The sequence below is a fragment of the Zosterops lateralis genome (genome assembly GCF_965231275.1).
Source record: "Zosterops lateralis genome assembly, chromosome: Z".
Classification (NCBI taxonomy): domain Eukaryota; kingdom Metazoa; phylum Chordata; class Aves; order Passeriformes; family Zosteropidae; genus Zosterops; species Zosterops lateralis.
Genome location: NC_139800.1, coordinates 75,436,661 through 75,448,777, shown reverse-complemented (window position 1 = coordinate 75,448,777; position 12,117 = coordinate 75,436,661). Strand labels below are relative to the sequence as shown.

The following is a 12,117-nucleotide window of genomic DNA, read 5'->3' as shown; positions in this document are numbered from 1 at the left end:
GGGTCCCCGCTCCGGGTCTGGGGGCCGGGGGGAGCCCCGAGGGGGCGGCCGGGGCGGGGGCGGGGGGGCTCCGCTCGGCGGAGGCAGGCGCTGGGGGCTCTCCTGCGCCCAGCAGCTGCGGGAGCTTTGGAAATTGCAAGGAGGCTCTCGCAGAGCTTGTGAACCCTCCTCTCCCCGAGGCAGCGCCCCTCCTCTGCAGCGCTGACGGTACAAGGATATAATAATGATGGGTGGCTGGGCTCGCATTTGAACTTGCAGGCTCGCTCCCTGTGCCCGCAGCTCGGTCCCGGCTCCGCCGCCCGGAGTCAGGTGCTCGCCGGCGGGAACACAGCGCAGGAGGGGAGAGGAGCTCCGGCACCAGGGGAGAGCCCGGAACCACCGCTCCTTCCAGCACTAACCAGGGGATTTACTCTTTCATGCGGCCACTGGGATCTCTGGACTAGCCCAGCCACCACGTTGTGATTTTTTGCCATCTCTGCAATACGCTACCTTTTAAGGTAACTATAACTCTTATTCCGCGTTGGTTTTTACTCTTTTTTTTTTTTTTTTAAATTTTTTTTCGTCCCTCCCCACCACCCCCCGCCTTTTTTTTTTTTTTTCTTCACTATATATGATTGCCAGCAAACACCTAAGTCTAAGATTTAAAACAATTGTTTTATCGCTTACACCAACAAAGAGTTTGAACTCGCAAATCTTAAGCGGGAGGGAATAGCGATGATTGGTGAATTTAAACAACCTGGGGTGAGTTCAACCACACGCGGGGAAAGAGGACAAGGAGGGATGCTTGGGGACCCACCAAAAAAAAAAAAAAAAAAAAAAAAAAAAAAAAAAAAAAAAGAGGAATAAAAAATAGATGCAAAGAGGAGAACAAAGAAAAGTAGGGAATAGAAGACTTTGGGGTGGGAACCCTGACAGGAGTGCTCGGCGCTGGTGGTTTGGGTGGCTGGAAAGGTAGAGCCGCACCTTGGCGTGAGACGAGGCTCCGGAGGGAGACGGGAGGAAGCTGCTCCTTACGGGTGTTAAGTACACAAAGCGCCTGTGTGGCAGCAGGAGCGAGGAGAACGGACCTTTCCCCTCGGCCACCAGTTTTCCAGCTCTGGGAAAAGCGTGCGCCCTGTGTCCTCCACTCCTGTGTGCTCCCCACATCCCTTTTTTTTTTTTTTTTTCATCCAATCCCTTCCCCTGATGTTCCTGGAAAGCTGCTCGCAGGGCAAAGAGAGGCTCTGAGGTGCTCAGCATCTTCCTTTCCAGAGGGAGAGCAGCGTGCCCCGAGCCACATTTTCCCTGCGGAAAGGGGGGCGGTGGGTGAGGATGGATGGCCGGGTCAGTGCAGCGAAACGCCCCCTCTCAACACCCACATCCACTTTCTGGTGGGGCACGGGCTCTGCCTTCCCCCCTCCGCTGCCCTTTGTGTTACAAAGGGAAAGTGAGAGCACGGCGGAGGGCAGGCAGGGAGTTCCGACGGCGGGAAGGAGCGGGCTGTGCTGTGCGGTGTGTGGGGTGTGCGGTGTGTGAGGGGACGGCGGGCAGGGCAGCCCCGGCACCGACCCACACAAAGGGGCGGCGGGCGGGCGGGGGCCGGGGCCGGCCCTCATTGTCCCCCTGGTCACGTCCTCCTCCCGGCCACCCCCTCTCCCTCCCTCCCTCCCTCCCTGTGCTAGCTCTCGGGATTAAGCCCCCATGGCTTTTTTTTTTTTTTTTTTTTTTTTTTTTTTTTTTTTTTTTTTTTTTTCTCTTTCTCTCTCTCCTTTCCCCTTTCTCCCTTCTTATCACTCGCTTCCCTCGGTTTTTCTCCCGTTCCCCCATTCTCTTCTTTTTCTTCCTCTTTTTCTTCTTCTTTTTATTCTTCTTTCCCTCCCTCCCTCCCCTTTTCCCCTCCTTCCTCCTTCCGTTTCTTTCCCCCCTTTCCCCTTCTCCTTCCCTCTTTAACTCCTTTTCTTTTTGTTTCTTCCCCTTCTCCGCTTTCTTCCCTTTCCCCACACGTTTTTGCCCCCTTTCCTCCTTTTTGCCCTGTCCCTCCCTTTTTCACCCCTTCCCCCTTTTTTTTCCTTTCCCTGCCCTTTATCTCTTCCTCTCTCTACCTTTCGCTCCCTTTTCTTTGCTTTTTTCCCTCTTCTTTTTTTTTTTTCCTTTTTGTTAATTGAGGCGTGAGCGTTGAAACGCCCTGAAAAAAACCCAACAAACAAACAAACAAACAAAAAAAAAACCCCAAACAAAAACCCATCCCAGGATGGGAGAGCGTAAATGTTGGGTGGGTTCAGAGATTGCCTTTATTTCCTTGCTTCTTTTAATTTAAGTTTTTTCCTTTTTTCGCCTTCGGGTCTGAGGGAAAGGGGAAGTTTCCTCCCCCACAAGGAGCGAGCGGGGCGAGCCCGGGACGGGGCGGGCGCGGCGCTGCCGGGGCGGGGGGAGGCTGTGGCAGGGCTGGGCTTTGGGGAGCTCTCTGTGTCGTGTATCCGCCGGGGGTGGCGGGTTTAGCCCCGCTTTTGGGATAAGGGGCTCGGTACCGTTCTGGGCCCGCAGGTTCGGTCCCGGTCTGGGGTCCTGGGCCTGGTCCCGGCCCGGGGGCGCGGCCGCTGTCGAGGAACGGGGCGGGCGCAGCGGCCCCACGGCGCCCCTTGGCGGTGAGCGGCGGAATGGCAACCCCCGGTTTCCCGCCAGAGGGCTCCGGGACCGGCACCGTGAGGGGAAAAAAGGGCCAAACTCCCCCAAATCACCGTAATAAAGTCATTTTAAGCACCCAAGACCTCCTCGACAAAAGCCTCTGTTGCCGCTGTTCCTTTCACTCCCCATCCAACTCTGGGAATGCTCTGCACAAGAAGTGAGTCCAGAGGAGGCTCCAGGATGAGCAGAGGGATGGAGCAGCTCTGCTGGGAGGAAAGGCTGGCACAGCTGCCATTGTTCAGCCTGGACAGGAGAAGCTTTGGGCTGACCTCACTGTGGCCTTGCAGGGCCTCAAGGGGCTGCAGGAAACATGGAGAGAGACAATTGCCAAGGGCTGGAGGGCCAGGACACAGGGAATGGCTTCCCAGTGCCAGAGGGCAGCAATGGATGGGATCTTGGGCAGGAATTGTTCCCTGGGAGGGTGGGCAGGCCCTGGCACAGGGTGCCCAGAGAAGCTGTGGGATCCCTGGCAGTGTCCAGGGTCAGGTTGGACACTGGGGCTTGGAGCAGCCTGGGACAGTGGAAGGTGTCCCTGCCCATGGCCAGGGGTGACATGACAATATTTAAGGCCTCTTCCAACCCAAACCATTCTGTGATTCTATGACACAGGTGCAGGCACTGCCCCGCTGGACAGTGGGGTGGGATTGGCACATTTCCAGCTCTGGGCAGCCCCTCAGTGCCTGGGCCCGAGGTGTGAGGTGGCACTGGGGCTGTAGGGATGGCTGGGCAGGGTGAGGGCACCCACGGCCACCCTTGTGCCCAGCACTGGTGCTGGGTGAACACCAAGAGGTGCTGAGGATCCCACAGGGGGGTCCTGGTGCCTAACCCCATGATGGCAGCAGGAGCCATGAGTGACACCTCCACATTTTTCCACCTCTTGCTCCCTTCATCAGTGTGGGCAGGAGAGGCCCTTGGTTGTCCTGGAACAAGCTCATCAGGGCACCAAGCCTGACAGAGGTCCAGGTGCACTTGGGCAATGGTTTCAGGCGCAGGGTAGACTTGTCAGAGTGTCCTGTGCAGGGCCACGAGCTGGACTTGGCGATCCCTGTGTGTCCAGCTCGGGATATTCAACGTTTCTGAAAGGCAGGAGTAGGAAGGTGGAGCTGGGGTGATGCAGAAGAAGCAGGGTGTGCTCATTGCTCCACCACGTGCTGCCTCTGGCAGTTTTCCACTGTGTCTCTGCGTGGCTGTCCCGGAGCCTGGAGCTGCTCCTGGCATAAAAGCACTGGGACTGTGAGGGATGTCCCAAGGCAGCGGCTGCTGCAGCCAGGAGCGTCAGAACACGCTGTGCTCTGGTCACTGCTCCTGTCTGTGCTCCAGCCTGCAGGCAGCACCACCAGGGCTCAGCTGCAGGAGTTTCCCCCACAGCTCCTGGAGGTGATGAGGAAGGGATGATGCAGACACCCCTAGGACCTTCTCCGAGTCCTTGGAAGGGCTTTTCCAAGGGATAATGGGCCATGCAGGGGACACTGATGAGTCGGATGCAGGGTGATGGGCCATGTGTCAGCACAGTGGGATAATTAATCACGTGGCAGAGGGGTGGTGAAGCTGGCAAAGTTAATTAGGCAGCGCTGATGGTGAGGTGGACACATGTCAGCAATTAACAGTACCAGGATCAAAGGACTGCATAAGTAAAAGAAAGTGCAGAATGTGTGCATTTGAGGGAGGATGGCACCTGTGAAGCTTTCAGAGCTTGGAAGGTAGCAAGGGGTGTGCTGTGACTGGGAGTGATCATTTCTAGCTCGTCAGGGTTCCACTGGAAATTGTAATTTACTTAATTTACTGTTTTATCCATTAGAATGAGCAGCCTTCCTTCTCTTCTCTAAGGCCGGGTTCTATCTGGCTGTCACGTCCCACCCTTTTTTTTTTCTTTTTTTCCCCTTTCAATCTTTTATGTCATTCTGACTTTCACTATGAGGGTCAGATGGGCAGAGGCTGATTTTTAAATATTTAAGGAACATGTCCAGATTTCTCAGTGCAGCTGTAGAGCATGTGCAGAACCAATCTCAGTGTGACCTGAGAAGCTGCAGGTTTTAGAGACATTGTTGCCTCTATGAAAATGGTTAATTCCTCATTGTCTCAGTTTCAGAGAAACTAGGAATATTTTTGGATGGTAAGCTTTAGTCTCTTCCGCACCAGGACGTTTCACTTTCTGAACCTGGAGTTTTAAACAGAAAGAGAGACATGATGTTCTCCCATCTGGTTAAATTAAAATAGCATTGGTGTGAGATCAAGCTTACGCTGCAAACTAAACACAAGCTGGAATTTGGTCAGAACTGACTGCTCCTATGAATTTTTGCTGTAGTAAGGGAAGGTAGCGGCGCCTGCAAAAATAGGAGCTGTGCTCTTTCCCCACAGAGAGAACCATACTACTAGTTTTTAAAGATGTGAAGTTTGTCCAGGACTTTGGGTTCTGTTGGCTAAAAGATGCTGCACTCAGGGTTGCATCCCGTTTAGAAATGTAACACAAATTCCTACTGTAGATCCATCTGCCTGTAGTAGCCCCTAATAAAATGGATCAGCCCAGCTGGAAACCAGCCAGCAGGCAATCCAAGTTTGGTCACGTCAAGTGAGGTACTTTTTTAGCAGAAGGTGGAAATTAAACACTTACTCAAGTCTTGCAGCTTGAGTTGGCAAGGTTTGCTCACTGTGTCTGTAGTGTTATGGATTTCTTTTACTATGGGTGTAGTGACACCAAGGGGGAAAAAATAAAATCTTGTGGAAAAAGGTAGAGTTAGATGGATTTTAGCTAATTGCAGTGGACTTAGGGGCAGTACAGCAGACTTCTGTGAAGCGCAGGGTGCGGGAATGGGAAACACAAATCTGTTTTAGAACAGGGATTTGGCTCTGGAGGCTACAAGGGAGCACAGCCTGCTGCAGAAGGGCAGGAGGCAGGAACAGTCACATCCAAGAGCCTGAATGCCAGGAATTAAGGTGAGGTGTAAGCAGCAACCTCTGCCTCACCTCTGTGTCCTGAGGAGGAATTTTTGGCACCAGGTCTGCAGAGCTCTGTGTCCTCCTAAGCCAGGCTATCCTGAGCAAGGTGCTGCCTTTATGGTCTGCATGTTTGGATAGGGTAGCAGGGGTAATTGCACCTTTAATTCTGGCAGATAGAATGGAGCAGCACTCGGCAACCCAGGAGTGTTTATGGGAACCCACCAAGGCCTGGAGCATGAAAACCAACCGTCAGGTGTGGAGGGTTGTATGGAAGTCACAATCCTGACCCTAAGGGCTGAAAATCAGACTATTATTTCAGAGTTTTTCATTGCTTAAGTGAGCATTTCAGGATAAAGAAGATTTATGAAAAGTCAGGACGTGGTTTTCCAAGAGTCAAGTAGGGATTTTTGGCAAGTGTCTCATATTAAGATTTGTGCTTAAACAAGACAATTTTTTGGAGCTATCCAAGCCCTGGGTGTAGCAGGTGTAATTCCTGCTCTACTCAATGAAAAGCTAGGAGCCATCACAGCCAGGAATGTCCTCTTCTGTTCCCATGGGTACCTTGAAAATTGCCCTTCCACAGTTGCCTTTCTGCTTTTGTCTGTCCCTGTGGCTGTGTGTGTTGTGTTTGGTGCCTGCCAGCGTAGCAGTAGGGTTTGTGTTCTTACCAAACATGGAAGCAGTTGTGTTATGACAGCAACTGCAGTGAGCTTCCAAGGGCAACAGGCTTCCACTGGCACGTGCCAGGCACCCAGGTACACCAGGTCAGAGCCAGGGAAGGGAGCCAGGTGGTGGTTGCAAAATGTAACCAGCCCTGTTTAGGTGCAATACCACCATTGTCAGGAAAAAGAAAACACTTTGTTCTTTTTCTTGTCCAGTTTCTTTGATCCTCTTGATTCTGGTCCCAGAAGACAAGGTTGCCTTCAGGGGAAGGAGGGAGATAAAACTTATGGGTAAACATGGAGAGCTAAACTTATAAACATTCTGTTCTGGACCTTGGCTTCACTGTGGATGTGGCCAGTGTGTGACGCATGGGAGCACATGTGGGCAGAACATCTCAAAGGGTCTGGAGCCACTCAGCTCTCACAGGGAGCCAGAACTTTGTTTTGCAGGCAGCACCTTGGAAGGTGGAGAATTCTGTCAGTCTTCTTTTCATGCTCTCATCAGAGCTTTGTTACTGTAGGAACTTCACTGCAGTGGTTTTGGTGCTTGAGGCTTCCAGCAGTTTTGGGATACAAGGGTTGCTTGAAGGTCCTTCTGCACATCTGTAGGCTCAGACTGACGTCACTTTTTCTTTTAATTGTTGTGTAATAATGAGGATCATTTAAGTGTTTATCTTAAGCAAGGACATGACTCTGTATTTCAGAACTGGTCCATTGCATTCAAAGGACTTTGATGTCTGCAACTCTGATCTTGTGCAACCTCCTTGCTCGTAACAACCTTCTACAGAGAGTTAGCACCAGGGCACAGTATAGAATTTTAAAGTTAGCTAATAAATAGTCACTTTTGTTTTCTTCACATACAGCTTGGCTTGTGTAAATGTAGGAAGACATAAAAGTCTGGCTGTGTGGTGTTGGTGGTGGGTGTTAGGGTCTTCAGAAGAAGTTTTATGGCATGTAGGACTTAAACTGAATGAAGTTCTCATTCTAGTTTCAGGCTCGGTTGAGAAAAGTGCAAATTCCATTAAGTTCATGTTGCAAAATAAGTGATATCACTCTCTACACTCGGCTGTCCTGAATGGCTGCAGCAGAGATGGGGCGTCCTTGGCAGCGCGCAGCCTGCTCTGTGGAAAGCAGCTGCATTTCTCCCTCCACGCCCAGGGAATAGGTTGTAGCACATGTTTCACAGTGCAACCAGCTGGCTCTGGCCATCCGTGTACAGGGAATGAAAGGCTCTGGGGTTTTCAGCCCTGTTGGAGGGGAATTTTTAACTTGCTTCACTGGAAAGGCTTGGTTGGAGATGTTTTGCGTCTTTCCCGTGCTGCTCAGACGTTACAGGACGTGTGCCAGTTCACACAGACTCATGTGGAGTTTGGGCTGCAGCTGTGAGCTGTGGAGAGAACTGTCCTGAGGTTGAACACGTCACCAGGAGTTCTCTGAAGTTGCCTCTCTGTGTGTCTTTGCTGTCACGTTCACTGCAGCCTGTGGAGTTTTTAAAAGTGGAAGTTTTAAATTGTACATGTGTTCGATGCAGGTTCCATAGTTATAACACAGACATGTAAATATCTATTAAATCTCTGCTTCACTGATCTTTAAGGCAGTTCAACTGCAAGCTCTCTTGAGCAGGAGGAAACTGTCAGCTTGCTTGTTTGTTCAAATGAAGAGCTCAGGTAGCAGATTTTGCAGCAATATCAGGAAAATCAAGGTTGTGATTAAAATCTGTCAGTGTTTTGACAAACTGCTGCTGAAAGTAATTTCTTACATTGGGATCTTCATAGCACATAAGTGTAACTATATGGATGAGGGACTATTTTTAAACCCTTTGCAGTTGTTGGTGTTTGTGTGTACAATGCTTTTGTAACTTTGGGGGTATTTACAGGTTCAACATGTGGAACTATGAACTGAAATGAAAACTGAGAAATAATTTTTGTGGACATGCAATCTATTATTGTGTACATATGATGCATGCGAAGAACTTTCCAGCTGTTGGAAGGTGTAAAGGAAAGTGAGAAGGAAACCCAAAGGGAACTGATACATCAGAGAATCAGTCAGGATTCAACAACCTGAAACCCATTATAAATCTTTATTCCATAGAGGCACATGGTCATTATAACAAATTGCCACCATAAATTGCAAATGAAGATGCCCTGAAAGCAGGAAGGACTGCTTCTGATACCAGTGGCAAATATTGATGTGCTGAGTTACAAAATTTGCTAAGGGCACTGTGCAATAATAACCACTTACTCCTTTGTTCTTCATTTCTAGGTCAAGATGTTGTTAAGTATAAAAAGTATCTTATGGATGTACTCTACGTTAGTTATAACATATATGCTACCTAAAGGTAAGTCTTCTATATGTAGAACACTTAATTAAAATTAATTTAGTGGTCTAATTGGTTGGGCATTTCACAGGACTGAGGAAACAGTTGAAATTCAGGAAATTGATTTTCTTTACCTCTGCCATGCTGCATCATGTAATTAATTTTGTTTCTGTGTCCTCCTCAAGGCATTAATGATTTATATCTGCTTGAGTTTTCATGAGCTAAGCTGGGGCAGGTCCCTTGGCTGCTGGGGTCTGGAGCAAGGAGGTGTTAGGGCAGCTGCAGGTTTGGGTGGAAAGGAAGGAGGTCTTACTACCTCTCCTGGTGATTACATGCTAAAACTGAAGTATGTATCCATGTGTGGTTGCCATGGTTATTTGAAAGTTTGAATCAGGCCTTCAATAAGGAAAATATCCAAACAGCTGCTGCAGACTCACAAAATTGGAAAAGCAGCTTTCCCAAGTCTCAAAGCAAGATTTTTCTTTATTTTCTTCCCCCCTTCTTTCCAGGAACTCCTCAAACTGATTTTAGCCTTTGGGAAAAATCAAATTGACTACATATTTTTCCACCTGGAACACTGTTGCTAGTAACATCTTTCGGTAGTCCTGAATGATAAAGAAAAGGATTGGTTCATTAGTGGAACCAATTAGAAAAAAAAGGATAATAAGATTGGCTATAAGAAAGAAAGGTCTGGATCAGACTGCAGACCTGACTCACTGTCTTGCACAACTGCAGAATTCAGGAATACAGGGATTGAGAGGGCAGCACTGTACATGGGGAGGAGTCACATGGATCCTTGGAGTTGTAGAATGTGGGATGGCATCTTTACATGTCCTCTCATTTATTCCACCTTTCGTTACATCTTAAATGGCTCATCTTATCTCCAGAGTGGAATTTTTGGGTCTTAGGAGTTTTCGTTATGAATGTCCCATTCTTTGGAATGTAGATCAGGTTGTAACCCACCCTTATTTGCCCAAACTTTTCTGAAGAAATTCAGAGAGACTTTGATGTTCCTAGAACACACTGTAAACTTTGTGAGGTTTCCTTTTTAAGTTGGGGTCCATTTTTTGCTCTACAGAGTCTTAGCCATTTTCAAACTATGGCCATGGTGAGGAGGACAAGGATGAAAAAAATTTTCCTTTTTCATGGATTGATGTAATTCAGGATCCCCAAGAATCTGCGGGATCAATTCATGTCCTTATCTTTTGTAGAAAAGTCAGTTGGTGCAATAATATTTTTGAGGATGAGTGTTAGAAAACTATGTACAATTTTTATAAGTATGGCTTTTGTTTAAAAACGCCACAAAAATAAAATATATATCAGCATTCTGAAAGACAGACCCTAAGATTCAAACTTTTCTTTTTAAAACCTTAGTTTGGGTTTAAAATTGAAGCTTTTAAATCTTTGGGGAAACACCAATTCCCAACTTATCACTATTGTGGTTTACAAGCTGAACCTTCTGATTATAATCATTGCTGGAGCTTTTCCTACCTGTTTTGGGTGGCCATTTGTGACATAATGTTGAGTTGTGCAACACTAGAGAGATTTACATTTGCCTGGCTCCTTGTGAGTGTCTTGCAGACCATAAAAGTAGTTCTTCATCACACTGCATGTCCTTCTCTTATTCTGCTTGCTCGGGCCACAAACCACCTGGTAAAGGACTCAGGGAAGGTTTTTGTTTGGTCTCAGTCACCTGTCAGTGTTTCCTACAAGCTGCACTCATTTTAATTCCTTATTATCTTCACTAAAAGAATTGTGGTAAATGAAAAGGCTTCTCTTAGGCACAGTGCTAGTAGCTGGATTGACAAAACACACAATTTCACTGATCCTTTCTATTTCTGCTGCTAGACAGGGCAATGTACCATATGTCCCAGCAGGTTGTTGATGAACTGAAAAATGAGATGCAACATTTTTTTTCCCCTCATAAATGTAGCTAAAAATAAATATAATATTTTATTCTTTAAGCATGTGGGATTTGCCTGCATAGTCAGTAGCAACATTCTGTTCAGTTAAAATCAATTATGTGGCAAATCCGTTCCTCTAAGAATGTCACACCATGCAGGGCACTCTTTTCTCAGACTCCTTGTTCACTGCAGACCTACTGGCCTGGTCATTGTGGTTAATGTGATACAGAAAGGCAGAATTCTGTCCTTTTTAAAAATTATCTAGACTCCTACTCTAAGAATTTCGTAACATTTACCACAGAACAAATGTGCACATTTTGGAGAATGAGACTTTGTTCTCAAGCAAGAATTCCTTTCTCCCCACCTCAAAAGGAAGACATCCAGCTATGTGTTAGTGATCTATCACATCCCATTGATAGGGGCTGACATGGAATATAAGCTTAGGAAAAATGCTAAAGGGAAAAAATAAGGGTTATATGGATTAGTACAAGATACTGACACTTTCTGCATTGGTCAGTAAATTCTGCTAGACTAACTAATTTGGACTGCTGCAGGAAATCAAGCTTTTTGGTACTGTGCAGGAACATAATGTAATCTTGTATTTCAGGTATTGTGTCAGCCAAATATTTTATTTTTCTGTAGGGAAAAGACTTCCTTCTCCTCCTTTCTCCCCTTCTTCCATCTCCTCTTCCTCCTCCTCCTCCTTCTTCTTATCTTCTCCTCCTTCTACCCTCCCCTCACCACAACAAGTAGTTTTTTATAAAGTGTGATATAATGCTTTCTAAAGTTGGACAGGACTGTAGCTACACAGAATCTTCTGTTCTGGGAAGTAGCACAGCTTAGTCAGGATCTAGTTTGCATATCAGGATGGTGGTATGTGTTGTTGGCCAAGGCTTCTAGCTGGCTGATGTGGAGACACGAATTTTAAAAGGAGGAAATTTCCTCAGGGTTCAGGTCACTCATAATCAGAAACAATGCTCTTAAAAAAGTTTATTAAAGTTCTGTCAGTCAGTATAATTATAATTTAGTCATTCTTCATTTAAGAAGAAAGTTCTTGTTAGGTGTATAGATGACAAGAGATCATAATAAATTCTAAATATTTTGAGACTGATTTTAATCTCCCACCTGTGCAATTTGGCAGTAATTCCATCCCAACCGATAGAACTGAGAATTCATTCTGCTTCTTTATCTCTAAGCACTATAACTCTGAAGTTTCAACAAAATAAAGGTGATATAAAAGATCTCTGGTTTCATCAGTTTTGATCCTGACTCTATCAGAGTTGTGTGTCCAAGGAATTCTAGTTTGGCAAGCATGGATGGAAAGGAACTGAGAACTTTCATTCAGAATTCTGTGTCTTCCTTGTCAGTTCATTTTTCTCCTTTTCTGGCTAGTACTTTTTTATTTAAATGCTTGACCATTAAGCTGATGACTCTTGCATTGAACTTGTTTAAATAATACCATTAAGACTTTGTCTTATGGAAAATCTGTCTCTGTTAAAAATAATCAGGTTAATGAGCAACTTTTCCTTTTTCTTCTTTTTTTCTTTTTCCCCTCCTTGTTTTTTTTTTGTTTTCTTTCTTTTATTTTCTTCTTTTTCTCCCTCTTCTTTTTTTTTTCCTCTTCCCTTTTTGC

The 12,117-nt window shown here is 46.7% G+C and overlaps 1 protein-coding gene across 1 annotated transcript in view; it reads left to right on the top strand.

Annotated features, from left to right (window-relative positions):
* The first annotated feature begins 269 nt into the window (after positions 1–269).
* VCAN (versican) overlaps positions 270–12,117 on the top strand; it is a 97,410-nt gene continuing 85,562 nt past the window's right edge. The window contains exons 1-2 of the mRNA XM_083883894.1: positions 270–497; positions 8,526–8,601. Of these exons, the coding sequence (XP_083740020.1) occupies positions 8,532–8,601 (70 nt within the window). The 5' untranslated portion in view covers positions 270–497; positions 8,526–8,531. The remainder of the gene's footprint in view (positions 498–8,525; positions 8,602–12,117) is intronic.